Source organism: Dichomitus squalens, assembly GCF_000275845.1.
Source record: "Dichomitus squalens LYAD-421 SS1 unplaced genomic scaffold DICSQscaffold_1, whole genome shotgun sequence".
NCBI lineage: Eukaryota > Fungi > Basidiomycota > Agaricomycetes > Polyporales > Polyporaceae > Dichomitus > Dichomitus squalens.
In genome coordinates, this window is record NW_006766883.1 from 717,469 (window position 1) to 743,757 (window position 26,289).

Consider the following 26,289-nt stretch of genomic DNA (forward strand, 5'->3'; position numbering starts at 1 on the left):
GAAGGCTGTTTCCCGATTCAGGCGCAATGCTCGATGTACAAGAAACGAACGTCTGCGCCGCCGATGACGAACCTGAATCAAGGTGGCTGGGCTGACAGTCGCGGGTACAGTATAGCTTCGAAGTCTTCGTTTAGCTTCGATCCTCAGGAGACACATGCGCCCCAAGACCAGTGCACAATGCACAATCCGTCGCAACCCTCGATATGCAATACGATACTTATCGCAAACTCCGAGAGCCCATTCCGGCTGTGCAAGGTATCGCGGCGATCATGCTGCGGCGAAGTGTCCTGGTCCCTTCGCAGGACAAAGGAAGAAGCTTGGTGATCGGACAGAGCGTCGTTCTGTTCTTTCCATGTAACTAAGGTGACGTAAGGCGGACACGGCGAGAACGCCGGCCGTCGGTCTGCGTCGGTGGCCCGGAGGCCTCGGCGGCTGTCCTCGGCCCACGAATTAAGGCACGAGGACGGACAGAAGAATGATGCTGGGACGCGCTTCGCTGCTTCCCCGGCTCGCACACGAGGCGCGCCCTTTGTCTTGTGCTGGGCCGCCTCGCCCGCTACTGCTCCCGTGCGGGGTGGGAGGAGCCAAGGCTCGTGACCTTGTGCTCGGTGGCTCGATAGCGCGGTCGCTAGAGTGATCAGCCCTACGCGAGGCGGAGGAATGCACTCTACGCCACCCGGCCAGCAGCATCGCCGGGGGTAAGGAACTTCTGAAAGCAATATCTTGGTATTGTAGCGACTGAGCTGGGGGAAACGACCCTGGTGGCGGTCATCGAAGACGGTGTTGTACAGACGCCCGTAGCGACCGGCCCGCGTCCGACGGTAAGATCAGCCGTGGCGGGCGGTGTGCCGGGCCGGTGGCCCGAGCAGCAGGCCTGGAGTGGACCCCCTCCGAAAGGCGCATTGGGGGCCGTTTCCGACGACAACTACATATGTGCCCAGAATCGTCCTCAAGGCTGGCCGTGGAAACATAATGCACGTAATGTTTTGCTACCGCGACATCAAGGGATTACGCTACGGGACAAGGCCGGGTCTAGCAGGTGCGGCGATCGTGCCTGGTATGTATGCACAGATCTGCACCCAGCAATCATTCGACCCGTCATAGCTTTCATCAAGGGTGACGCGCTCTAGCGGCCGGCCCGCGACGTTGGTGGGGAGGAACGAATTGTGGTGTTAAACACGGTGGTCGCTACAGCGTCGGACTTTTCGAGTTCGGCACAAGACTGGTCTTGGTATGAGACTACGGAAGTTCTTGGTCTCTAGACCAAATTCTCATGAGGGGCTTTGTCGCTGTCGCGGATATCCTACACAGTGCGCACTACTACATTTTGTCGTAACTTTGCCCAGCCCAGCGCACACGGACTTCAACAACGCAGGAACTCCCCACATCAGCTTCATCGCAGGCACACGACCTCGCCAGCCCGACCCACGGCCGTCCATTCCCACACCACGAACCAGACCGAGAAGATACGCTCAGGTCCGTCCACCCGCTTACTCGAGGACCCAGTCGTTTCCGTTCTGCTTGATTCCGACCGAGCGCTTCTCGTCGAGACTGATGCGCCCGGCGTGCAAGATGGCGGTGGTGAGGATCGTGTTCGCGATCGTCGGGAGCCCGTGCTTGTCGTACTCCGCCGCGGTCGTCTGCCCCGCGTTCACGCTCCGCGCGGCGTCGATGAACTTCTCGATCGACACGTAGCCGTAGCCGCGCTGGCCATCGAAGTGCCCGCTCTCCGAGGGCGAGTACTTCATGCTGAGGTGTCGAAAGGGCCGTCCGTTCGGATCGGAGAATTCATACAACACGCGATCATCACGATCGTTGCGACAAGGTGCGTGAAGAGGTGACGGTGGGAGAAGCGAATGGCCAGCGGGCGGTAGGTGAATAATACCAATCCAATAGATCAAACGAAGGTCGCGGTCAGAAATCTGAGTCGTCTGTGATGCAGAAGGGGCGACGCACTAGAAGGGGTTGTACCACGCCTTGCCGGTCTCGTCATTGACGATGTCGTACCCGCGGTGGGCCTGGTCGACGTTGATCTCGCCCTGGAAGATGTGCACGATCAGGTATGTCACTTTCTATTCATCGAGCATAGCCACACGCCGACTATCCCGTGCTGCAGCCGAATAGCCAGCCAGGCACGCGAAGCAGAGGACAGTGGCTCTCTCAATCAGACATTGGCATACCTTTTCTGCCATATAGTAGAAATGCTGCGAGGTGTGTACGCCCGACTTGAGCGGCGCGGTCCAGGACGCCGTGTACACCGCGGTGCCCTTGTGCTTTGAGCTCGAGAGCGACTGCCAGTCGACGAGGAGGGTGATCGTGTCCTCTGTCTGGGGTACGCAATTGAAAGGCTCGCTTGTCGCAATACCAGTCGCAGCGCTGGCCGTCACGCGCGTCGGGACCGCGCGACCTTGCATGAACCAGCAGTGGATGTCGATGTGGTGCGAAGACAGGTAGTAGCTGTTCACGCGAGTCAGTCAGTCTCACTAAACGTGTCGCAGACGGACCGGGGCTGAGAACGCACCTGATGTCGGAGTCCTTGCCGGCCCACGCGCGGAAGGTCTCCAACTGGCTCTTCGGCTGGCTCATCCACGCGCTGAAGAAGTTGAACTCGCCCAAGGTGGCGGCGCGCGCCCTTGCGTCGCTGTACACAGGGTCGAACCTAGCCGAAGGAAGAGCGTCAGTCCACAAGCAAGTGCATGAACGAACCGCGCTGATGCTCACCGCTTGTGGTGCTCGACGAAGCAGACGACGCCCTTCTTCTGCGCAGCGGCGACTAGTTCACTATGGTGCTGAAGGAGTTGCACGGCAGGCTTGGTGACGAGGACATGCAGACCGTGCTCGATAGCGTAGAGAGCGATGGGGTAGTGGGTGCCTTGCGGGAGATGGTTAAGTGACGGGTCAGCTGCACGCATCTGAAGCGACTCACTGTCCGGCGTGAAAATAATGACGGCATCACCAGGAGACAGCTTGTCAATCGCTTCCTTGTCTAGGGGATAATGAGTCCTCAATATCTCTCTTGATCTGATGGAGGATACCTACAAGCCTCGGCATTTACGGAGTCGCCCTCGGGGTATGCGTCAAACCTGCCAATATTGAGGCCGGAGATCGTGTGTGCGAAGGATTGCGACTTACGATACGTCGAGATCCTTGTATACGTTCCCAATGTTCTCCTGAAGATGTTTGCGGATGGCAGGGAACTTGCCACCATTCACACCAACCATGCTCAGACGGTCGAGCTGCGAAGTATCCAATGTCAACGTAGGCATAGAAGTATTCACGAGATGCTAACCTTGCCGAGCCTGCGCAAGTCAAAGCAGGTCAAAGCAACGACCTATAGAAGTGTTCATATGTCGTAAATGCATGAATTGAAGCCATTGACATACTCCTATCTGGACAAGAGCGCAAGTCCGTCAGTCCCACATCCGCTGTTCAGATTGATTGCTTCATACCTTTTTGTCCGACTTTGAAGCCCCGGCGCCGGTCCACCCTGTGGTGTACTCTCCCTGAGCGGAAGAGTGAGCGATGATACATTTCCACAGGGACATCGATACGTACAGTACCACCTGTTGGATTCCATGGAGGACGATCAGTTTGATAGATCCGCAAGTCGAATGTAGCGGCGGGGTCAACTCACACATCAAAACATTCAGCTTCTTCAGTTCAGACATGGCGTAGCAATCGTCTGCTTGCGGAATGCCTGCGAAGGGCGTACAGAGGATATGAGATAGAAGAGAGATGGGCCATCGAGGAGGACGGAGGCTGTATATAAGTCCCTCCGAGCATGGTCCTCTGGACGGTACTCCTACGGTCCGGGGCAACCGGCGGGCCGGAGCACCAGGTTCTCTCCGCGCCTGTTGAGCCGCGGCCTCCGGAGCGCATACATGCTCCCGGTCCACACAAAGCTCGCATTCTACGGAGCTGTACTTAGACAAGCCCAGCGCAACAGTATACGAAGGCCCGCCTGTCTGCTGCGAGACAGACTGTCAGCTCACGTCGCACGTTCTTCTGCGCTCACATAACGCGTCCATGTTCAGCGCCCACCCAGCTTCTTCTATCCAAGGCAGAAGGATAAAGGTTATACTTGGTGGCATTTCTCCGGGAAGACAGACTCACCGTCACTCAAGCCATCTGGAAATGTTCTAGCAGAACTGCTGCTGCGGCAGCTTCACTCGATCGAGCAACACATGGGTACAGGAGTGACGGTGAGTGGTCCCCATGACCGTAGAGCGTCCACCCGCGGCCTTTGTGAATGCTCCTTCGAGCTCTCTGCACCAGCACCTTCGCGGCAATCGAGGAGCTCTCTGGTGAGAGTCATAGACGCGCCCCCCTTTCTATCTTGTTCTATTGATCCGTGCTTAGAAGTGAATGTCCACCTTCATCCGCGCTCATCCACCACGGGGCCATTGGGTCGGTTTTCCAGAACCCGGATGCACGGAAATGATGAACCTCTGTGACAGTCAAGCCCGTGGAACGAGTACGGAGAGGGGCAGTAGCTTGTGAGGGGAGAATACATACCTGCAAGCAGAGCAGGAACGGGCAGGCGAGGGCATGCGGTGGCAGTGAGGCCATCACGGACAACGCAGGACGCGACGAGCGCCTGACACGCGGCACGTGTTTTGAGCCGGTTTTGGAAGTAGTGACGTGCGGCGTGGGCGACTGGAGTCAGGGCAGCGCTGCTCTCTCAAAGGCCGTCCATGGCTGCCGTCCATGGCTGATATCACAACGCTCTCTTCTTCCATGCTCCTACCATGGCCCAGCCCTCCGCCTCCCCCACTCCTAACGTCCTCAAGCCTCCGCCCGCCCACTCCCTCCCTGCCCTCCTCGCCAGCCCCCTCTTCTACCCACGCAAAGAGTTCCTGCGCGACCATCCGCGCGTAGTCTCCGCCTTCGCTCTCCTCACGCTTGCCGGAACGGGCTTTGTCCGCCTCTACAGCTTTCCTGACTCTGTGATCAACGGCCTTCGCCGTCTGTTTGACCACCAGAATCTGATCCTCAGCGTACGCGAGAACGCAGCCAGTCACTTCTTTGAGTTCTCCCTTGACACCAAACCTTGGGCCAACGTCAAGAACCTTGCGTCCGAGAAACTAATTGTCGCCATTCTCGCAGTCGTCTTTCAGTATGGCTATTCTTTTCTTTCCACCATCGAGTATGCGAGGGAGCACGACGATCGCATCGCCATCGCTTTCTCCCGCCCGTCCACCGCCCCCGTCAATTCCTCTATACCCGTCGTCCCCAACCCCAATGCGTCATGCAGCACGCTACCGCAGGCAGGCCCACTCCTGTTTGCAATTTCATTTCCTTCCACCTCTCTTCTGCGCGTGATTGAGCCTCCGCTACCCTTGACTCCAGCAATCCTCCAGGCTGTAAGGAGTGCATGGCCTCGCGGCATCTCCTACGAGAAGAAGCTGGGAGACTCGTACGAGTTCAAGCTCAAGGGATATAAGTGTAAGTCCGCAGCACGCCCGCACCCTGCTGCATCTGACAAGCGTTGCCAGGGTTCCAAGAGAATACCTTCTCGGCAGATTCTCTTCAGCAGATCTTGACCCTTCTGGGCACCCTTGATCGACATTCGTTCACATTACTCACCTCCTTGACCGTCGGAAGTCGCTCGCGAACACGAGATTTATGGATATTCGTCGGTCCTCCGGAAAACCCATCTCTCGACTCGCCTCCTGCGAGTCCTGCAGGTTCGAGTTTGGAACTGAAGCGGGAAATAACCCCTCAGCGTACCGGGCAAGTGCATGTTCACACCTATCGCCCCTTTCGAGTTCTAATCAAGATAAAAACCAGCATTTCGCCCGAGGGGCAGTACCATTCTCGGTCGGCATCTCACCCATCTCCCCTCAAGCAGGTTACACCGAGTAACAGCTCCGGTGGCATGAGCAAATTGAAGAAGCCTTTCCCAAAGGCTCAGCTTCCCCATGCATTCCAGTCAGATAGCTCCTTGAACGACCACTCTCTGGACAATCACGGTCGACTTCCTAGCGAGGTTGGCAGCGTGGACATGACTGGCGTCGGAACCGCTCATCGTCGAGGGGCCAGTCAAACCCCAACGCCCGAAGTGTTTTACACGACTGGACCAGTGCAAGATGGGAACGCCTATCAACGCGAGTTTAACCCTTGGAATAGACCCTTGCCGACCCTCGTGCCGCGAACCAATGCGCCGCAGCTTCCAGCCCCAAGCAGCTGGGGACGTCAGCACTCGCGTCACTACTCTATCTCCTCCACCGATGACCCTATGCTTCGCGGGGTCATTCAGGACTCGCCCTACGATATAGCTCGACAAAGTCAAAGTTCGAGCTCGAATAGCTCCAGACTGCGTCGGGCGTCCTCTCCTTTGTCTGCGTCACCTCTGAGCAACAACCCACAGCCGTTGCACCTGACCCCTACTTCTGAGGCGCCGCCTCCAAGCCAGCTTGCGCCTGGCGTCGTAGCGCGACATTCCGCGGACGTTCCAAGGCCGGCTCTCTCGACGCATAGTTCGGATCCACCACGGATCCCCACCCCACCTCTGCTTGGCACAACTGCCTTCCGCGACTCCGGCCTGTCCTCAAGCACAGGCTGGCGGTCGACCGAGATACCCATCACCTGGACAGGCAAGGATCCCGATCCTACGACCATGGCGGCCGACACCCGCCTCTCTGTTTGGCGCGCCGCACCCCACGGTCCGCGCGAGCGCAGAGCCAGCATCGACGCACGCACCGAGGTGCAAGCGCCGACGCATCCTCCTCTCGAGCGCCGCGGGTCGAGCGGGCCAGTGCTTCCGGGGTCATGGGCGCCGACGCCCAAGGAGGAGCAGAAGCCTCATGACGTCGTGGAGAGTGGGCCGAGGGTGGGTTGTGGTGCAGGAACGGACGCAGCATCCCCTGCAATCCCCACTAGTACCACCAGCTCGAGCAGTAACCTGAACGCGAACATGATACCACCCACGATCAAGGAGCAGCCGAGTCAGGAGGGCGACGATGGGGAGAGGAGAGGAAACGTGCGGGTGCAGGTGCCGGAGCAGCATCGGGCGGAGGGCGAGGGCGCGAGGAAGAGCGAGGCGGCGTGGGTCGGGCACACGAGCACCTTGGACCGGCAGACGTTCTCGCCCCCCTCCCCGCCTGCGAACGGCCACGCCAACGCAACCCCGACCGCCGCCAACCCTGCGAAGCCCGCCGCCGCGGCGAACGGCCACGCCAACGGAGAGGCGCACGGCTCTGTCCGCGCCCAGCGCTCGCCCAACGCCCCTCGCGCGTCGTCCATCTCCGAGGGCTGGGTGCTCATTAACATCGACAGCAACCGCAAGGGCGGCGCGGCATCCCCGTCGCGTTCGGCGGGGCAGGGCTCCGCGCTCTCCGCGCCGCCGCTGAAGCACCAGCGGAGCCACTCGGACTCGCGCATCCCGACGGCCATGCGCACGTCGCCGACGGGCGCGGGCAAGTCGACGATGTCGGCGGCGGCGAAGGCGATCGTCATGATCGATGCTGTCGACCAGGCGAAGGAGAAGCAGCAGTCGGGGGGGAAGCTAAGGCGCCTGCTCGGCCGGACGCAGGACAAGGACAAGCAGGACAAGTCGGGCGGCGGGGGGCATGCGTCCGAGTCGAGCGCGGGGTCGGGGCAGTCGAAGGCGAAGCAGACCGTCCCTGTGCACATGGGGAAGGCGAGGAAGTGATGGCGCGGTGGTGCTCTGCGGCGGGACGTGCTATATTGTGGATTTGCTTTCTCTCTCTCTCCTGTCTTTTCCGAACTTGCTCGTACGGACAACCACCCTTTGCTTAGACGGTGAGTAGTGGGGTGCTTTTTGCCGTCGTGCAGCGAACTGATTGCACGTTTCTCTTAGGTCCGAACGAGCCATGACTACCTGACCACCTACTGACCAACTCTGCATACACCACATGCACATACCCTTAATACCCCTCGCTCTCTTGTTACCCTCCCACGATCTTTGACGACTACTGCATGTACGATTCGGTGTTGTGCCGCTTCGATGAAGGACATACATTGTATCCCGTTCTTGTACGAGTAATCATGCTATCAAGATATAAGTTTGCTGTTGGCGTTAGTGTTGTTGTCGTATTGCATGATGTGTCGCGTTCGAGCTGACACCTCCAGCGAGTCAGCGTGGGGCGCTCCGATGCGAGTCCGGATCCGGCAAACAACCTGAAGGGTACCCACACCCCAAGCCGTAGGCCTGGTGTTCCGTCGCGAGATCCTACACTACTTGCGAACGCTCCTTTCTATTCCGTACCCTCCAGACATAGAAATCTGCAGTCTCACGAGCCTCATGCTTGCACGTGACCGTTCCGACGCGTCAACACAGCGTCTTGTCGGCGCAGGCAGCGAGCATCAAAATCTCGGCAAGGACTCCGTAAGAGGGTCATGGCGACGTTCAGCCATACACGCTCCGCTGGAAAGCGTCGTGATGGAGAGCAAAGAGATGTGCGATAGTGATTAGGATGGGAGCTATGACATGCCTGTAAACCGCCATCCCGTACAGAGAACCTCCTGGCTAGTATCTCTCCGGGCTCTGTGGACGCTCATACCGGCGTGAGACCACCCGCATACATTCCTGCGTGTCTGGGATACTGTGCACACAGTCCTCTGTATTGCCTGTGCGTGCTCGACTATCGAGGTTTCGTTGGTCCTCGTGCGGGCGCACACCAGTAGATACAGCATGGGAATAGAACTTCTCCTGTGTCGTGTAGCCGTAGAGTTAGGCAGATTGGCAGGTCGTCCCAAGCATGTTTAGATCACAAGAGAAAGCAGCGGGAGGATAGACGAAGGCGTGACCGAGAATCAGAGGTTGATCTGGGGTGGACCTGGATATCCGCCTGTGCTCGCAGCGCAAGATCGGATACAGCGCGCGGGCGCGCGTTGGGACAGTGAGTGGCAGGTAGCGAAGCGAGGTTGTGCAGCGTGCGGGGGTGGAAGGAGTGGAACAGTGGTGGTGGTTGCGGAGAAAAGGAGCGCGAGCTGAGTTGGAAACGGACGAGGAGGAGGTGGCGGCTGAGCGTGGAGGCCCTCGGCGAGAGACGCACTGCTGCAAAAATGCGAAGGGGACCGCTTCACGCCTCCGGATTCCAACCTAGCCACCTGCCGCCCCCCTCCCCCTTCCCGCCTTCCCTCCCTTCTTGCCTCCTCCCTCCCACCTCTCTCCTCTTCCCCCCGTCCCTCCCGCCTCCGCCATGCCCACCTGCAGGCGCAAACGTGTCCTCCTCACAGAGCCCTCCCCCGCCCTTCTAGATGCCCTCAAGAACGACCCCAACCACGAAGTCTTCTACCTAGAGGAGACCGGCGAGATCTTTGACAACTATGAGTGCGCCTATTGTCCACCTCCTCCTGCCTTGGTTCTGCCTGTGTAACCTCCTGTCCTTCCTAGGGCCTACGCCGCTCGGATGTCCTTCTATCGCATGAAGCAGTTCCAATGCGAGGTAACCGGCAAGAGTGGCCTCGACTACTTTCAGGCGTTGGAGAGTGAGCGGCAAGAGGCGCGAACTATGCACTCGAGGTTCCCGGACCAGCTGAAGGCTGCTGTCCTCAAAGCAGTCCAGTGGCGTAAGTACCTCGCGTATCCGCGTGGTTTACGTGTCTGATTAATTGGGACGTTCCTCCCATACCTCTAGAGGTTATGGGGCGCCTTGACCACCTCGTTGAGGCCGTGTATGACCGTTTCAAGGACCGATACTACCCTGACGAGAGTATGTCTCCCTTCGTCCTTTCTTCAACTTACGCCATACCGTTTAACTGGCCGCTAACCACACATGCTCCAGAGGTGTACATTGATATCAAGGGTGACAAGTACGCCTTCCACAGTGTGTCCAGGAACTCCGCCAATGATTCCCCGCCTTCTAGGTACCTTGCTCGTGTCAGTCAAGTGTTCTCGCCCAAGGCACCCGCTTCAGCACGCAGTCCTGTCCCTGTGGCGTCTACGTCCACCGCCTCATCACCACTCTCGGACGAGCCTGTAGCAATCCACAAGGTTGCGGAGGACCTCAAGGTCTCGGTGAAGGACTCGATAGCTCTCGACGACCCATCCAAGTACGTCTACCAAGTGCAAGTGCTCGACGAAGAGAAGCAGCCCGGGTTTGGTAAGAGTCACGAGAAGACCAAGGGCAAGGAGGCGAGCCGTGGTCAATGGAGCAACGCACAGTTGGATGTTCGATGCAACATCATGAGGTGTGTAGCTTTGTCATTGTGCTTGTTCTGTGCTCCGACGCCTCATGCGACTCTGCACCCAGCCGTGACCGCCTCGCGTTCTCCAAGTCAATACTCCGCCGCTTCATCCGTGACTGCGTGGACAGAGATGCCGCGGTTGCTTCCCCATGGACTGTGAAACCCGCCATTGCTGCGCGGTTCGGCGTGAGTAGCATCATGCCCGAGGAGATCCGCCTTGGTGTGGAGGCCGTGAAGAAGGGTGAGATTGACAAGCGGAAGAAAGTGTGGGAAGACAAGGAGGGTCCGGCGCAGAAGAAGCGGAGGCAGATAGCCGAAGACAAAGGTACGTTTGCGGACCATCCTGCTCTGGAGACGCCATGGAGTGTCGTCACGCTGATCGTGCTCGAATACAGCAGAGAAGGAGAAGGCGATCGCTTTGGCAGTTGCGGAGCAGCGACAACGAGAGGAGCGCGAGAGAGCGCAGCAGAAGCAGCAGCAGCAGAAGGTCAAGGAGGAGAACGACCGTCTTGTGGCAGCAGAAAAGAAGAAAAAGAAACCTGTACGGTATCCGACAGAGGACTTGGATGTCGTGCTGGGCGACAAGGAGAAGAGGGCGGGCATCAAGCTGAAGCGACCTGTGCCGAGCAAGCTCGCTATGCCGTTCGGAGAGGACCAGAAGACCAACGCTATGTTCCTCATGTCGTGGAACTTCCTTGTCGTCTACGGGTGGGTTCATTGAGGTTTTGCGCGAGCGCAAGTACTGACCCGGACTTCTCCCTTACTTAGTCAACCGCTACATATGTCTCCATTCACGATGGACGAGTTCGAGGGTGCATTACGCCATTCGATGATCGAGCCCTATTGCCAACTGCTCGGCGAGATTCATTCGATGCTCATCTATAACCTTCGCACTGTGCCGTTCAATAGACATAGCGCCATCCTGTCGCTCATGGATTTGAAGGAGCAGAGGGGCGACGGCGAATTGCTTGGGGTTACCATTGAGCAGCTCACCGCCGCGATGGCCGATGTTGGGAACAACTGGGAGCGGGCACCCTTGCGGCACGCTGAGAATCGAGAAGGCTGGGAGGAGTCCTTGGTTGGCTGCCTCAAAGACGTACGTCGTTCGCTGAGGCACGTCAGTCATCGATGCTCACCCAATTCTGAATATAGCACGCGAATCTCGAGAACTTCCCTCGGCTTCGTGAGGTCTTGACCCGTCTTCTCTTTGCTCCAGACCATTCCCAAGATCCTTCCAGCTCGACCGCCCCATCACCAGCTACTAGTCCCGCACCGCTACGTCTGACTACCCCGACAGCACCCGGTCAGCTATACCACAAGCTACCGCCTAAGGACCGCGTCGCGATCCTCGACTTCATGTGCACACTCGCCGTATCGAGCAAGGCCATCCATGCGCATATGGAGTTGTGCGAGGAACAGCTGACTGCGTTGCGGAAAGAAAAGATCGAAGTTAACCGCACAAAGAAGCAGTAGTATGTCTCTGATCCGTCAATAAGCCACCAATGCGTATTGACATATTTCTGCTTCTTGCAGTCTCGAAGAGATGGTAGCCCTTCAAGGCGAAACCGAGGGCGGCGCCAATGGGAACGGCAAGTCTGAAGACGTCACAATGCAGGACTCATCCGATCTCTCCGACATCCCGAACTCGGACAACGAGTCTGCCCCTCCGTCCAAGGCGGTGTCCGCGCGACGCACTGCCGCGAAGGAGCGCGAGGCGGCCCGCGCGAAGGCGACGTCGCTCAAGGCCGCGCTGGCAGAACGCCGCCGGCTCGACGAGGAGGTGAACAAGCTCGAGCGCAAGCTGGAGGGCATCGAGCGCGAGTTCCGCAAGCTCCTGGGCTCGATCCGCGTCAAGCCGCTCGGGCGTGACCGGTTCTACAACCGCGTGTGGTGGTTCGACGGCATGGGCGCCGCGTCCCTCATCGGCGGCGGCGGCACGGTGCAGTACGGGACGGGGCGCATCTTCGTGCAGGGCCCCAGCGAGTTCGACAGGGAGATCCTCGACCGGCGCGAGGAGAACATCGAGGAACGACGGCGGGTGGAGGAGGGCCCCGAGGGCATGCTGGGCGCAAACGAGTGGGCAGTGTTCAACGACCTCGAGGAGGTGCAGGAGTTCGTGGCGTGGCTCAACCCTAAGGGCGTGCGGGAGCTGAACCTCAAGAATCAGTTCACGAAGTGGTGGAACCACATCGCCCCGGGGATGCGGCGGCGCGCAGCGGTACGTCCACTTCTTTCGTCGACGCATATCGACGCGTTCTGACTCGAGACGGCCGGCTTTAGGACTTGAACGCGAACGCCAGGATTCCCGAGGCTCGCCGGAGCACACGCAAGCGCCCCGACGCCGAGCTCCTCCGGGAGCCCTACATGCAGTGGACGAACCGCAAGGCGGTAAACGGGTCTTGAGACTAGATTCCACTGGGGACTCGCGATGTACCACGACGTCTCACTCACTATACCGTACATTGTTCCTAATCTCTCCTCGGCCCCCTCACTCTCCGTCGATCGTCAACCATTGCTTTGTCGCCGCATCTTTCCTTCCGCCGCTCTATATCTCTCGTTCGGTATCTCACTGCTTGATTGGTGGTTCCCTGCATCGGCATTCTCTGATATCACATTTGCAGCTCACTGAACACGGTGCATGGGTCCCAGCACGACATGTCACATTATACTCTAATTAGCGGACGTTCCCATCGCCCCTGCCTCACCCCCCAATCGCCCAGATGCTACGCACTAGCACTCCCTCGTGCAATCCATAGAGTTTTGTATACATCATGTAGCTCGGCCGTACGCGCACAATTGCAGTCGTCGCGTGTCTCGTATCGCTCGCTCGTTTGTCGCGTAGTTCGCTCTTGCCTATCACTCCGATTGACGCGAGATGTGGTGAGAAAAAGGTTGGATGAGATTACTCAAAATCACAGAGCCCTCTGCACGTGCATTATAAACCAAGAATATAGTCCGCTCCTCGAGACGTGCGAGAGTCCGAACACGCCACGCCTCGGACAAACCAGTGTCCGCGCATCCTATCCATCCACTGGCCCCAAGTATCACGACCATATCCAGAATACAATCAGCTATGCGTCAGCGTTCAGCTTTCGTAGCCAGAGAGGGTGTCCGCGGGGGTATTGTACCCGTCCGTCGCCTCGCCCGCGGCCACGGCCGCGTCGAACCCGTTCGTCATCTTCACCGAGGCCGCGAGCCGCTCCGGGCGGACGGCGTGCTCCCTGAGCGCGCTGACGACGTGCGGGATGACGTCCGTGTGGACGGCGTCGCCCCAGATGACGTCGAGGTGCTCGTAGCCGTGCAGCCTGCGCACGCGCGTGTTGCGCTTGGGGAGCTCGTGGAGCATGGCGTCGATGTCGACGAGCGAGTCGCCGTCGCCGTAGAGGAGGACGATGGGCGAGACGATGTTGCGCGTGGGGAAGCGGGCGGGGGCGTACGCGGTGACGCCGGCGGGGCGGGGCGCGCGGCGGATGCGGATGACGCGCTGGACGTCGTCGTCGAACATCTGGAACTTGGCGTTGCGCATGATCTGGAACCAGTGCACGACGGACTTGACGGACGCGGAGGAGTAGAGGTGCGCGAAGGCGGCGAGGCGCTGCAGGGGCCCGATGTTGCGGCAGTGCCAGTTGAAGAGCCAGCGGAGGGAAACGGCGATCGAGGCGGCGAAGAGGGGCGGGTAGAGGAGGGACTGCCAGCCGGGGACGGAGGACATGATCGACTTGCGGCCGAAGATGAGGAAGACGAGCGTGGGCCTGGGGGCGGAGGGCGGTTTGAGCGGTGCGTTCAGGGGAGCGGGAGAGGGAAGGGTACGTACGAGGCCTTCATGAGACTGTCCACGACGGACGCAGCGAGCCCGGCAGGGCTCATAGCGGGAGCGAGCGCGATGAAGACGTTGATCTTCTCGTTCAGCGGTGGGTGGATAGAGAGCGCGGCGAAGGCTTGTGCGGTGCCTTGGCTGAAGCCGACATAGCTCAAGCTCTCTTCCTTGGTCACTCGGAGAATATACTCGATAGAGTCGGGGATGTCATGCCAGGCGAAGTCGTCCATACTGTAGTCCCAGAACTTGGTCGAGTTCGGGTTGTGGTGGATGGACTTTTTGGAGTACTTGTTGCCGCGGTTGTTGCCTAGCCACACATCGAAGCCGAGCTCGACAAGAGTGAAGGCCAGAGAGCGTTCGGGGCTGGTGAGGCAGATCCATACCTCGGAGTTCATGAGAAGACCATGGTGGAGGTAGACGACGGGCTTGCCGGTGGATGTACCGAGCTTCTCCCTGTCCTCGCCCCGTTTGGCGGGGAGACGATGGAGGCCGAGGAGGTAGCCGTCCTTGGTGAGGACGACGTGCTCTTCGTGCTGGTAGCCGAATATTTCGCAGAGGCGTTGGAAATCCTCGGCGCGGCGGATGCGCTCAGCGAGGCGCTGCTCGTCGGATTTGGGTATTGGGGGGCCGACGACGACGTGGAAGATGGTGCGGGAGCGCTCGTAGAACCATTGTATGACGGACTTTGGTAGGAAGGAGATGATGAAAGTGAGGATGGTCTCGAGGGCGACGAAGAGGCCGCCGAAGATGAGGGCGACATAGTCTCTTGTCGTTAGACGACCAAGGAAGGGCAGTCGCGGCATGGCCGTCTAGAGTGTTCGGATATGATGTCGTGCCGCGATATGTCGGGGACCGTACCGGCCGTCGGCGGATTGTGCGACGGTCGGCGAGTAGGTATGTAGTAGATTGGATGTGAGTAGCGCGGACTCGGAGATGGGCTTGGGACAAGCCTGAGACGCCTGTGATTTCGCACTGGGACTCTGACGTCACACGCTCAGTGCACCCATCTCTGCCCAAGAGCTTATCTCTCTGCAGGGCTCCAGGATGGCATGCACGGTCCGGCCATGCTTATCACAGCAATCCAACAACCCTGCGCGGTATAAACCTGTCTAAGTACGTGCGTGCAAAAACGAGAATCGACGAGAACACAAACGGGTGGGAAGGAAGCTGCTCGAAAGTGAGTAGCTGCCATCATTACGCCCTCGACCTTCCCGCTCGGACCTTGCCTGCTTCTCCAGTCCAATTTTCCGTCTGAAAAGACCCACAGAAGTGCCGGCCGACAGCATCACCGCCACCGACTCGATCACAGGTAGCAGCCTCCCCCTGTTCTCCTCCCGCCCCGACCCTCACGACTCTGACGACCCTGACGCACCCCCATGTCCTCAATACCAGCGGCCATCATCTCTGGCTCCTACCAGTCTGCCAGTAATGTCATAGACGCGTTCGAGTCCTGTGCGTGACGTTTGCCTCCCGCCTGCCGCACCCCAACTCAATTTTTCGTGCCCCATCCAGACCGTCGCGCTCAGTCTCACCATTCCGACTTCATCTCCGGCTCCGTTTCCTCGTCCTCACTGCCGAGCAGTCTACCCCATGATGCTGAAGCTGGTTACGAGGACGAGGACGACCTCGGGGACGAATGGGAGCACCGCTCCCGCGAGCGAAGAAGGTACAGCGCGTCCGGAGACGATGCCATCCTTGAGAACGTCGAGTGGGACGACGACCTGACCCCGGCACCCTCCTCTGAGACTCGGCAGTATGACTTCCCTACTGCCGATGCACACCGCATTCCTCCGGCGGACTTGGAAGTCGAACAAGACGTTCCAACGCCTCGTGCCGCCCCAGGTGAACACACTCCGCTGCTCGTTCGCGCATCGTCTTCTAGCACTTCGCTTGGACGTCGTGCGGCAGACCAGAGCGCACCGTCGTACGCTGCCGTTCAGCGGAAGATCTCGTCTGCCAGTGTGCGGTCCAAAGCGCCTGAGGCGAAGTACCATGTTGGCCAGAGTACGTTTACTCAAACGGTACGTACAACTCCCTGCTGCGTACGTCACCGGTTGAGCTGAAGCGGCGCACATCCAGCTGCTGAATGCCGTCGGAGCGCTGTTTGGAATTGGCATGTTGTCAGAGCCCTTCGCCTTCGCATGTGCAGGATGGATCGGGGGTACCATCCTCATCATCGGCTATGGCCTCGTGTCGTGCTACACGTACGTCTCCAGGGTTGCCAAGTTGTAGCCAAGCTAACCACACTCACTTTGACAGGGCAAAAATCCTTGCTCGTATCGTCCTCGAAGATCCTCGCATACGGTCTTATGCCGACATCGGCCGCAAGGCGTTTGGTCCTCGATCCATGCCTCTCATCAGCCTTATTTTCGGGCTGGAGTTGTTCACCGTAACGTCCGTTCGAATATGCATCAAGGAAAGGCACCGGTTGACGCTCCTTGTAGGGTCGCGCTGGTCACACTCTACGCAGATTCTTTGTACGTTCTGATACCCACCTATTCGCCCGATACCTACAAGATCCTTGGCCTAGTAATGTGGGTCACATGCGCAACTCTAGAGCCTCCCTCGCGCGCTGATGACTACCTTCCAGACTTATACCCGCGGTGCTCCTGCCGCTATCTGTGCTTTCGTATGCGTCCATTATCGGGATATTCTCCCTTATGGCTATAATGGGCATCATCCTCTTCGACGGATTCACCAAGTTTGACAGCCCAGGCAGTCTTTGGAGTCCTGCGGACACCAGCCTCGGGATCGATAGTTACCGCGAGCTTGGCATCGCCTTTGGCCTCTTCATGGCAGGGGTATGTTCATCAGCTTTGCGTTTTCGAACATAACGTGAAACCAATTGTACGACAGTTTGCAGGCCACGCCATCATCCCTACGTTGGCGAAGGACATGGCCGACCCCTCGCGGTTTGACGAAATGATCGACCGGGCATTCATCATCGCCACCGGCATATATGGGCTGCTTGGTGTCACCGGGTACATCATGTTCGGCAATGCCGTCAGCGACGAGGTGAGCTCCATGCCTGTCCGCAGGTCCCGCCCTCGCTGAGCCGTCTATGCAGTTCAGCATGGACCTCATGAAGTACAACGCGCACCCGGCCCTGAACTCCATCGCGCTCTGGGGCCTCGTGCTCACTCCGCTGTCCAAGTTCGCGCTCACATCCAGGCCGGTACGTCCCTCCCCCCCCCCCCACCCCGTCCTCCGCCCCTGACCTGACACGCCCCCCTTGCAGCTCAACATCACGATCGAGATGTTCCTCGGCATCGACGCCGGCTCCGACCTCGCGTCCTCCGCGGCCGCCCCCGCGTCGCACAAGGCCAAGGCGGTGCTCGTCGCCGTCGAGCGCATGGTGCTCGCGCTACTCGCGGTCGCCGTCTCCATCCTCGTCCCGCAGTTTGCGTCCGTCATGGCCGTGCTCGGCGCGACGTTCTCGTTCCTGCTCTGCATCATCGGCCCGCTCGCCGCGCAGATTGCGCTGCGCGGGCGGAACGCGCGGGACGGCGCGCTGCTGGCGGTCGCGGTGGGCATGGCGCTGTGGGGCACGTTCTGCGCGTTCGAGACTGCTGTGCTGGAGGCGAGGTGAGGGAGGGGAGGGGAGGGGAGGGGTCGTGGTGGGTCGTGAAAAGGCGGTCACTCGGAGATGAGGGCCCTGCCACTGTTACGCGTGCTTCGCGCGGTCTGCTCTGTAATCGTCGCGTCCATTCCATTACCAATTTCCCGGTTTTGTATCCATTCGCACACACGACACTTTACGATACCTAGACAGCTACAAATTGTTGTATCTTACTAGTAGAGACCCCATCTGTTTCACGCACCTCGATGCAAGCGAGTCTCATGCACCAGTAGGTGTGATTCTATAGCATACGATCATCTTTCTCGCATTGATCCATGCAGGAGGAATGAGCCGAGACGCAAGAAATGACACCTAGGATCTATGTCTTACAACAACATCAACGACGGCGACTAGTTTACAGCAGGTACAATAGGTAGCGACGTTTGCGCAGCGTGTGTGATGACTTTTGTTAGCTCTGTAGCATGCGAAACGAATGTTAGCGACCGAGGAACGAGAGGGATGGTGGCGAGATCGCGTACGAGGTAGCTGGATATTCTCTTGGACGACCGTCGACTCGATCTGGTTGTCAGGGTTCGGGGGGATGCTGACCACTCCCGACTCGTTCGTCGTCCAGCCGAGCTTCTCGACGTATGCGCTGAGGTCCGCGCCTAGAGGGACCATTTCGGCGTCCAGAACGACCGTCAGCTACCGAGCGCGCCTGTCCACGAGAGTCTCGCGCGCACCTGAGAGGTCCAAGTACGTCCCCAGCCGCTCGCTGCCGATGCTCGTGAACGCCGCCTTGACGGCGCGCACCGCGAGCTGCCGGACCGCGTCCTCGAAGCCGACGCACTCGACGGTGTAGTTGTCCCGGAGGCCCTCGACCTCGTCCGAGCGGTAGAGGGCCCAGAACGCGGGGAAGCGGCACTGCTGGAGGAGGTTGTGGAGCGCGGTGAGGGTCGGGAGGAGCGCCGGGAGGGGGTCGGGCTCGTCCTGGTTCGCGGGGGGCGCGGGGCGGTCGTCGAGGAGGGAGACGCAGAGGTTGAAGTCGGGGAAGGGGGCGGAGGTGAGCGCTTTGATGAGGATGTTGATCACGACGTCGGGGTTGTAGAGGTCGGGGTTGAACTGGTACCTGTGTGCGCGGGGCTGGGATCAGTATCAATGCGAGCGATGTGGAGGGGGGAGATATATGGAGTCGGGAGGGGTGAGGGGATGAAGGGACGTAAGACCGACAATTTTAGGATGGCGAGGTTCGCCAGGCAGTCATACTCCTCGCTCCGTATTTGATGGTAGAGATAGTCCTCAAGGATGCTAACATTCGACGGGTTGTAACGATCTATTCGGAGCAGTCGTGTGTCAGATAAAATCAGGCGGCATGTAAAGCATTTCGAGCGCACCAACGCCGGAGACGAGGGTCTCGATCAGAGGAGGGCGAGTAGGAGGGGACGCCCAGTTCGATGCGGAAGTCATCTTGTGGTTCACGAGCAAGCCTGGTGGATGAGTACAGATACAGAGCAGAGGTCGAGAGTCCGGAGTATGTAGCGAGGAGTAGGGGAAGGGGATCTTACAAGCGCCCACAAAATCTCGAGACGCGCTCACGCTCGCGTACCGCGGACACGCGTGCGGCTTGTGGCGCATCTTCCCCTCTTTCGCTCCTCGATGGCGGTCACAATGGAGGTCGACGGCGGCGACCACAAACCACCCCTCGAAACCCTCGAACCTCCCCCAGAACAGAATGGGCACGACGAGGCTCATTCTCATTCTCCGCCTCCGCCAGAAGTCAAACAGGGTGTCGCCTCGACTGCTCTTTCCCCACCCCCGCCGCCGGACTCCTCCGCCCAGACTCCCGCACCTATTCCCGAACCAAAACATGTCGGACCGTACAAACCTAACTATAAGCCACATCTCATACTAAGCGGACATTCGCGCTCGTTGTCGTCGATCAAGTTCAGTCCTGACGGAACCATGCTCGCGTCATGTGGTGAGTAGCAATGGACGCCTCCGCGCGCACTCTCGCCATGCATCGCGCACTCACAAAATGCTGCAAGTAAGCCGCGGATAAACTCATCAAGCTATGGGACGCAGAGACGGGCGACATCATCAAGACGTTCGAGGGCCATACGGAAGGCATCTCGGATGTGGCTTGGTCTGCGAATGGGGAGTTTCTCGCGTCTGCGTCGGATGACAAGACAGTCCGCCTGTGGAGCCTAGAGAATGTGAGTACTATGGTGTCTTTTTGTTTGCTCGTCACGAAATGGGTTTCATGTCCACCCGGGCAGTTCGCAGTGTTGAAGGTCCTTCATGGACATACCAACTTCGTCTTCTGTGTAAATTTCAGTCCGTCATCTAAACTCCTGGCTTCTGGAGGTTTTGACGAATCGGTCCGAGTGTGGGATGTCGCACGAGGTATATTTCAGTCCTAAACCGCGATTGCGCGGGCTGAACGCAATACAGGCAAGACACTGAAGACGCTACCGGCACACTCAGATCCGGTTACCGCAGTAACTTTCAACCACGATGGGACACTGATTGGTTCATGCTCTATGGATGGTTTGATGTCAGCTCTTGTTCACAGGAATTGAAAGCACAACAGCTGACAGCATGTACTTGTAAGTCGATTATGGGACACCGAATCTGGTCAGTGTTTGAAGACTCTGGCAGATGACGACAATCCTATATGGTTCGTCGCTGCTCCTGGTACCTGCTAATTGTCACTTACGTCTGACTCAGTTCCCATATCAAGTTCACACCAAATTCGAGGTTTATCCTGGCTAGCACCCAGGATTCGACCGTCCGTCTGTGGAATACGCAGACATCGAAATGTGTCAAAACCTACACTGGACATACGAACCGCACGTACTGCATCTTCACTGACTTTGCTCCTGGACGGAAACATATCGTAAGTGGAAGCGAAGACATGAAGATCTACTTGTGGGATCTCCAGACACGAGAGATCGTCCAAGTTCTCGAAGGTCACAGAGGTCAGTTTCATGAACCTTCACCCTGTCCTCAGGCGTCTGAATCTGTTGTGCAGACGTAGTTATTGCTGTTGCTGTGAGAAACCATTACTACGCCTCTACAATCAATGCTCATGTTTTGCCTAGTCACATCCCACCCGACGTATGATCGCGTCAGCCGCCATGGAGAAAGACCTAACTATTCGGTTGTGGATAGATCAACCAATGGAAGGGTAGCAAGGCATCTGCTTGGACACAGCTGTCTTTCTTGAAACCGTGTCGGTATTCACTGCTTGTGACCGCTCTCGCGACACCTTCACAACGTGTCGCAAAACATGGACGAATCAGGACCAGTTCTTGTATCAGTTGTACTTCTATCAGCATTGATCCTGTCCCTTGGTCGGAGCGGTGAGGTGCAGGTGCCTATCATTATTCCAGGCTACATGCGATGGGTGGTAACCCTGCCAGAACTTCCGCAGCATGCGGTCGCGGTACATGGCACCATATAACGGTCAGATGCGACAACAGCGGTGACCAGCTTATAACATTTGATGGTGTCATACTTTGTACGACACTACATAGAGACACAGCACGGGCTCAATGTTAGTGCAGCAACCACCGATGGTCCAACTCCCGGTGCTGTAGGAAGCTGGAGTAGCCGTGTGTACGGCCATGAAAGATGCGCCTGGTGGCAATGACGGGCGTTCTAGAACACGCGATAACGTTCAGAACGGCTCCGAGTAAGGAAACTGCCTTGCGGCCGGCTGACTCACCAATTCAAACCCCGCGAGTGTGAGGTATATAATCGTTCATCGCAGCCTCAGCTGCTTTAGCAACGCTACTCTCCCTACTACACCTACCTCCACGCGCATATCCTCCTGCCACAATGCAGATCTTCGTTAAGACTCTCACTGGAAAGACCATCACTCTTGAGGTTGAGTCTTCCGACACCATCGATAATGTCAAGGCCAAGATTCAGGACAAGGAGGGGTAAGTGGCGGCTTATCTGAGACCACAGCGGCGACTTTGCTAACCTCCAATCTCGTAGCATTCCTCCCGACCAGCAGCGCCTGATCTTCGCGGGCAAGCAGCTCGAAGATGGTCGCACCCTGTCTGATTACAACATCCAGAAGGAGTCCACCCTCCACCTCGTGCTCCGTCTCCGTGGTGGTATGCAGATCTTCGTCAAGACCCTCACGGGCAAGACGATCACGCTCGAGGTCGAGTCCTCCGATACCATCGACAACGTCAAGGCGAAGATCCAAGACAAGGAGGGCATCCCCCCCGACCAGCAGCGTCTAATCTTCGCCGGCAAGCAGCTTGAGGACGGTCGCACTCTTTCCGACTACAACATCCAAAAAGAGTCGACTCTCCACCTTGTTCTCCGTCTCCGCGGTGGTATGCAAATCTTTGTCAAGACGTTGACCGGGAAGACCATCACGCTCGAGGTTGAGTCTTCGGACACGATTGACAACGTCAAGGCAAAGATCCAGGACAAGGAGGGCATTCCTCCAGATCAGCAGCGCCTCATCTTTGCTGGAAAGCAACTTGAGGATGGTCGCACGTTGTCCGATTACAACATCCAGAAGGAGTCTACTCTTCACCTCGGTGAGTAATGATCGCGCAGTTACTTTTACGTATAGTTGCTAATCCACTTCACAGTCCTTCGTCTTCGTGGCGGCATGCAGATTTTCGTGAAGACACTCACGGGCAAGACCATCACGCTGGAAGTGGAGTCTTCTGACACCATCGACAACGTGAAGGCGAAGATTCAGGATAAGGAGGGCATACCCCCCGACCAGCAACGCCTGATCTTTGCGGGCAAGCAGCTCGAGGATGGCCGTACGCTTTCGGATTACAACATCCAGAAGGAGTCGACACTCCACCTTGTCTTGCGTCTTCGCGGAGGCATGCAGATCTTCGTCAAGACCCTCACGGGTAAGACGATCACGCTGGAGGTCGAGTCTTCAGACACCATCGACAATGTGAAGGCGAAGATCCAGGACAAGGAGGGTATCCCGCCTGACCAGCAACGTCTCATCTTCGCCGGAAAGCAGTTGGAGGACGGTCGCACGCTCTCCGACTACAACATCCAGAAGGAGAGCACGCTCCATCTCGGTAAGTTCCAAGCCGCCCGTTCTCACGTCGTGAGCCCAAGCTGACGATAGTCTATGCAGTCCTCCGTCTTCGTGGTGGCAACTGAGGTGTTGTCGTCTGGCTGTCGGTCTTTGCGCGTCGTTCATTTGTTGTACTTGTAGAGCATCATCGCATATCGCATCACGTCGTATCACGCTGACTTGAGACACCAAGAGTACTGTGACTGAGTGAGAGTGTACAAGGCAAACAACGCAAGGAACATGAAAACTAGGTGCTTTACACAAAATTCACCCAAGGACTAGAGCGCATATTCAATCCTTGGAATTCACGTCCTCACCCTGCGTCGTGGCGGGCTGTCCGTGTTTCCTACGTCGCTTTCTCTTGTGTCCTACTCCTTCTAGTTGTTGCGTGGCGATCTCGTCGCCGTCACCATCGTCACGCCTCCGCTTTTCGCCAACCTGCGATTTAGAGTCCTCCGGCTGCTTCTCGCTTTTTGGAGCATTCGCGTCGGGCTTCGGCTTCTTTTTCTTCACACTTAGAGGATTCGGTCCTTTGGGTCCTTTCTTTTTCTTGCGTGGTGGTTCCGCAGGGGTAGCGGTAGCACTAGTGAGCTTTGTTGTTTCAGGCTCACTAGGGTGCAGAGCCTTTTCTTCCTTCTGGTGGGTAGTGTGCACGGGGTCAGAGACGGTGAGCGCATGGGTACATCTTGGTGGTCACGTACAAGAGCTTTTGCTCGGAGCGTAGCGTCGCTTGGCGGCGCAAGGATCATGACGGAGCGGTTGAAGTGGACAATGGGGACGGCGGGGATGGCGCGGAGCTTCTGGCGAAGCTCTTGCGACTGGGTTGCAAGAACGTAACGGTGCTTGTTCGTCTCGCCTGCAGACCGCGTTAGTACGAATGTTGAAATGCCTGGAACATCTTGGGAAGGGTACTCACCAACGACGCTAGAGAGGCATTCGTCTCCAGGTATTGGCTGCCTGTGGTTGCACCTACGCCGCTCGAACGTCTTCGCGAGCTCCACGGCAGGCTTGAACTCCTTCTCCTGGTCATAGAGCTCCTGGACGCTGCATTGAGTGATCACTGAAGGGCGGCTTCGCCGAGCGCAAGTCAGCGATGTGTTGCGAGGACCACTGCCGGGAGGAAGACGGGATCGGCGGACTCACAGGGCTTGACAGTGCCTTGCAGAACGGCGCCGAGCTGCTTCACGAGGTCTATCTTGTGCGTGACAGCTTCCTTGCACATGTGCGAATCAACTGCGTATGGTAGATAGTTAGTTCGCTTCACTGACCCAGATCGCGCGACAGTGAACGTACTGAGAACTTGGTAGGGTTGTCGGAAGCCAAAGGATATCGAGTACAAGGACATGAGCTTGCGGTACGCCTTGGCTCGCTTTTGGCGCATTGTGACGAGATAGTGTTTTTGAGTCGTAGACGATGTGGCTGTAGGTAATCTATTGCGAGGCTAGCAAGCACAGAGCGCAGTACTGAGCAGAAGCGAGAGTGGAGACGGTGAACGTCCAGGCTCGAAATGAGAGATTTGCCACTGACGCCGGCCCGCGAGCGGGACGTGCGTTACTACAGCCGTGCTTTCGAGCTCGATAATCCCGTACCCCACCTCCACGACTGCGACATGCGTATACCTCTAGCCCTCCTTGCCCTTACGAGGTATGCGTCATCTTCTGGCAATTGCTTGACACGAGGCGTGCTGACGGCTTTCGACTGTTGTCAGCTCCTGCTTCTCCGCTCTTGCCCTCGATCTGAAGGGCCGTATACAGTGGAACGAGCATTGCGAAGGTGTGTCATGCGGGATACCGTACGCTCCCTGACTTATGTATCATGACAGGTCTTGGCGAGCTGGGCCAGACGAAGGTTGTTCTCGACAACGGGAGGCTGCACGGAGGTGTGACACAAGACGGAACCTTTGTGATGTGGGTGCTGGCTCACGGAGGCATCGAGTGCGCATTCTGACGTCCGGGACACTCTCCAGACCTGAAGTGCCGGCAGGGACGTATGTTCTCTCTGTAATAGCCCATGACCATGCGTTCGAGCAGGTGCGTCTGATACCACTCTTCCTCCATCACCGGAGGACTGACCTGCCCCCATCGTAGTTGCGCGTCGATATCTTCGAGACAGAGACCCTGCCAGAAGTGCGACCCTACTTCCCTGGGACCCCGCTCGACCCGCCTTCTACCATAACGCTCCCATATCCTATCACGCTCACCGCGCGGGGAAAGCATGACTACTTCGTCCCCCGCGAAAGCTTCAACGTCCTCGCCATGTTCAAGAACCCGATGATGATGCTCATGCTCGGTGCGGGCGTGCTCGTCCTCCTTACTCCAATGATGATGGTATGTGCACTTCTTCGTCTACATTCTTTGCCGGGTTCTCGCCGCATACGACATCCTGCCATGGTTCGGCGCCGGGGAGGCAAATGCGAGGATGCTGCTGTGGCTGACATGTCATCCCGTGCGCAGAAAAACATGGACCCGGAGGTCATGGAGGAGTTCAAAGAACGACATGCGAAGATGTCCGGTGCCCAGAGCGCGCTACAGAGCGGAGATTTGATGGGCGGGTACGTTCGTCCACCTAGCATGGAGAGGGATGTGGCTCTGACGTCTCCAACTTGTGCATTTTGTCTAGATTCTCGCAGTTATTGTCTGCAGCGAACGAAGAGGCCAAGGGCGCAACATCCGGAGCGGCGAAGGGGCCTAGTGCTTCGGGCGCGAAGCAGCGCGGAGGCAAGAACAAGAAGCGTTGAAGAACCGGTCTGTGTGTTCTTGTGCGATGATATAGATACACATTATTATTACGTATATTCCAGGAGGGACATTATTGACTGGCTTTAACGATCACAGGTATAGGGGTCCGGCAGCATGAGCACACAGCAACCACAAGGCAGAGATTCGCGGGTTTGGGACCAGACTATGTCTGAGGAGTTGATGAGGTTGCAGTTTCCTGACCGGCGCCGTTCGTGCTCTGTAAACCATTCACTGGTGATGCTCCATTCCCGTATGGATAGTCGAGAATCCGCCGCAGGACCGCGTTCCTGGGCACAAGCACATGTCAGCGTGGTGGCTGAAAGGAAGATGGCGAGAGAATGTGACCTTTGCTTGAACTGCGCCAGGACCGCATGGACGTGCTGTTCATCACCCTCGGCGGCGGAGCTGCGGCTGCGGGTCAGAGGGCGGACCGGAGCAGGTTGGGAGGGAACGACGGACTTGTCTGGGGGCTTGGGGATGGTTTCGATGACATAGATGTTGCTGTTATTGGTGATGGCTGGTTCGCCGGCGACAGACGCCCCAGGGGGGTCGGCGACCTTCAGAGCAGAGACGACGAGGTCAGGGGAGAGGCTCTTGACTGTCGGCGTACCAGGCCGTCCGGGATCGTAGTCGAGTACGAGAACATGCTCCCCTGGATACTGGGGGAGGAGCGAGATGGGCGCGTCATCAGCGTAGTGGTATTCAATGACAGGGTGGCTGAGCGATGTGGATGTCGGGACACTGGGAATGTTGAGAGACTGGCTATGCGATATGAGCACATAGTACGGAGGGTCGGTCGAAGCGGATGCTGTAGGGGAAGCCATAGAGACAAGGCTGTATTGGATCGGCCTCACGAGTGAGCGGGAGGCGGTGGTGGCGACCAGATGATAAGTCTTCCCCAGAAAAGAATAAACTGTCGATGAGAGCGAGGCGGTCGAGGAGGATGGTC

The 26,289-nt window shown here is 57.9% G+C and overlaps 11 protein-coding genes across 11 annotated transcripts; 6 read left to right on the forward strand and 5 right to left on the reverse strand.

The window, feature by feature from the left end:
• Window positions 1–1,280: 1,280 nt before the first annotated feature.
• DICSQDRAFT_130864 (D-galacturonic acid reductase) lies at window positions 1,281–3,766 on the reverse strand. Its single transcript, XM_007360091.1, has 13 exons — window positions 3,635–3,766; window positions 3,556–3,563; window positions 3,450–3,503; window positions 3,384–3,389; window positions 3,290–3,331; window positions 3,133–3,236; window positions 3,040–3,083; window positions 2,927–2,986; window positions 2,722–2,872; window positions 2,522–2,659; window positions 2,181–2,457; window positions 1,957–2,039; window positions 1,281–1,749 (listed from the first exon to the last, which is right to left on the reverse strand). Exons 1-13 carry the CDS (start codon window positions 3,666–3,668, stop codon window positions 1,491–1,493), a joined length of 1,260 nt encoding a protein of 419 aa, XP_007360153.1. The 5' UTR covers window positions 3,669–3,766; the 3' UTR covers window positions 1,281–1,490.
• Window positions 3,767–4,748: 982 nt separating this feature from the next.
• Window positions 4,749–7,916, forward strand: DICSQDRAFT_151088 (uncharacterized protein; the record flags this gene model as incomplete). The annotated part of the gene is made up of 4 exons (XM_007360092.1): window positions 4,749–5,445; window positions 5,496–5,733; window positions 5,791–7,764; window positions 7,823–7,916. 3 exons carry the CDS (start codon window positions 4,749–4,751, stop codon window positions 7,652–7,654), a joined length of 2,799 nt encoding a protein of 932 aa, XP_007360154.1. The 3' UTR covers window positions 7,655–7,764; window positions 7,823–7,916.
• A 1,251-nt stretch (window positions 7,917–9,167) lies between these two features.
• Window positions 9,168–12,558, forward strand: DICSQDRAFT_45904 (chromatin remodeling complex protein; the record flags this gene model as incomplete). Its single annotated transcript, XM_007359736.1, has 11 exons — window positions 9,168–9,298; window positions 9,362–9,537; window positions 9,606–9,680; window positions 9,753–9,780; window positions 9,835–10,158; window positions 10,221–10,521; window positions 10,562–10,863; window positions 10,924–11,251; window positions 11,308–11,627; window positions 11,689–12,373; window positions 12,436–12,558. The coding sequence occupies 11 exons, from the start codon at window positions 9,168–9,170 to the stop codon at window positions 12,556–12,558; spliced, it is 2,793 nt and encodes a 930-aa protein (XP_007359798.1).
• Window positions 12,559–13,039: 481 nt separating this feature from the next.
• Window positions 13,040–14,775, reverse strand: DICSQDRAFT_95190 (triacylglycerol lipase; the record flags this gene model as incomplete). The annotated part of the gene is made up of 2 exons (XM_007360093.1): window positions 13,040–13,907; window positions 13,970–14,775. The coding sequence occupies 2 exons, from the start codon at window positions 14,773–14,775 to the stop codon at window positions 13,241–13,243; spliced, it is 1,473 nt and encodes a 490-aa protein (XP_007360155.1). The 3' UTR covers window positions 13,040–13,240.
• Window positions 14,776–15,348: 573 nt separating this feature from the next.
• On the forward strand, window positions 15,349–17,855 carry DICSQDRAFT_158402 (uncharacterized protein; the record flags this gene model as incomplete). Its single annotated transcript, XM_007360094.1, has 9 exons — window positions 15,349–15,424; window positions 15,485–15,993; window positions 16,052–16,176; window positions 16,232–16,366; window positions 16,417–16,449; window positions 16,563–16,773; window positions 16,829–16,987; window positions 17,040–17,147; window positions 17,211–17,855. 9 exons carry the CDS (start codon window positions 15,349–15,351, stop codon window positions 17,559–17,561), a joined length of 1,707 nt encoding a protein of 568 aa, XP_007360156.1. The 3' UTR covers window positions 17,562–17,855.
• A 34-nt stretch (window positions 17,856–17,889) lies between these two features.
• Window positions 17,890–18,998, reverse strand: DICSQDRAFT_95194 (initiation factor 3; the record flags this gene model as incomplete). Its single annotated transcript, XM_007360095.1, has 5 exons — window positions 17,890–18,006; window positions 18,071–18,199; window positions 18,275–18,660; window positions 18,762–18,864; window positions 18,926–18,998. 5 exons carry the CDS (start codon window positions 18,996–18,998, stop codon window positions 17,942–17,944), a joined length of 756 nt encoding a protein of 251 aa, XP_007360157.1. The 3' UTR covers window positions 17,890–17,941.
• Window positions 18,999–19,415: 417 nt separating this feature from the next.
• Window positions 19,416–20,915, forward strand: DICSQDRAFT_75501 (WD40 repeat-containing protein). The gene is made up of 8 exons (XM_007360096.1): window positions 19,416–19,509; window positions 19,581–19,744; window positions 19,808–19,934; window positions 19,983–20,085; window positions 20,143–20,208; window positions 20,259–20,509; window positions 20,563–20,582; window positions 20,633–20,915. Exons 1-8 carry the CDS (start codon window positions 19,494–19,496, stop codon window positions 20,720–20,722), a joined length of 837 nt encoding a protein of 278 aa, XP_007360158.1. The 5' UTR covers window positions 19,416–19,493; the 3' UTR covers window positions 20,723–20,915.
• A 436-nt stretch (window positions 20,916–21,351) lies between these two features.
• DICSQDRAFT_95200 (ubiquitin) lies at window positions 21,352–22,688 on the forward strand (the record flags this gene model as incomplete). The annotated part of the gene is made up of 4 exons (XM_007360097.1): window positions 21,352–21,475; window positions 21,534–22,093; window positions 22,148–22,603; window positions 22,663–22,688. The coding sequence occupies exons 1-4, from the start codon at window positions 21,372–21,374 to the stop codon at window positions 22,686–22,688; spliced, it is 1,146 nt and encodes a 381-aa protein (XP_007360159.1). The 5' UTR covers window positions 21,352–21,371.
• Window positions 22,689–22,893: 205 nt separating this feature from the next.
• On the reverse strand, window positions 22,894–23,983 carry DICSQDRAFT_48125 (PIN domain-like protein; the record flags this gene model as incomplete). The annotated part of the gene is made up of 5 exons (XM_007359881.1): window positions 22,894–23,238; window positions 23,304–23,458; window positions 23,519–23,662; window positions 23,746–23,835; window positions 23,896–23,983. The coding sequence occupies 5 exons, from the start codon at window positions 23,981–23,983 to the stop codon at window positions 22,894–22,896; spliced, it is 822 nt and encodes a 273-aa protein (XP_007359943.1).
• A 228-nt stretch (window positions 23,984–24,211) lies between these two features.
• On the forward strand, window positions 24,212–25,428 carry DICSQDRAFT_75514 (uncharacterized protein; the record flags this gene model as incomplete). Its single annotated transcript, XM_007360098.1, has 7 exons — window positions 24,212–24,246; window positions 24,311–24,375; window positions 24,425–24,509; window positions 24,569–24,632; window positions 24,690–24,929; window positions 25,056–25,153; window positions 25,222–25,428. The coding sequence occupies 7 exons, from the start codon at window positions 24,212–24,214 to the stop codon at window positions 25,337–25,339; spliced, it is 705 nt and encodes a 234-aa protein (XP_007360160.1). The 3' UTR covers window positions 25,340–25,428.
• Window positions 25,429–25,503: 75 nt separating this feature from the next.
• DICSQDRAFT_46800 (uncharacterized protein) lies at window positions 25,504–26,164 on the reverse strand (the record flags this gene model as incomplete). Its single annotated transcript, XM_007359795.1, has 3 exons — window positions 25,504–25,627; window positions 25,686–25,745; window positions 25,800–26,164. The coding sequence occupies 3 exons, from the start codon at window positions 26,162–26,164 to the stop codon at window positions 25,504–25,506; spliced, it is 549 nt and encodes a 182-aa protein (XP_007359857.1).
• Window positions 26,165–26,289: the final 125 nt, after the last annotated feature.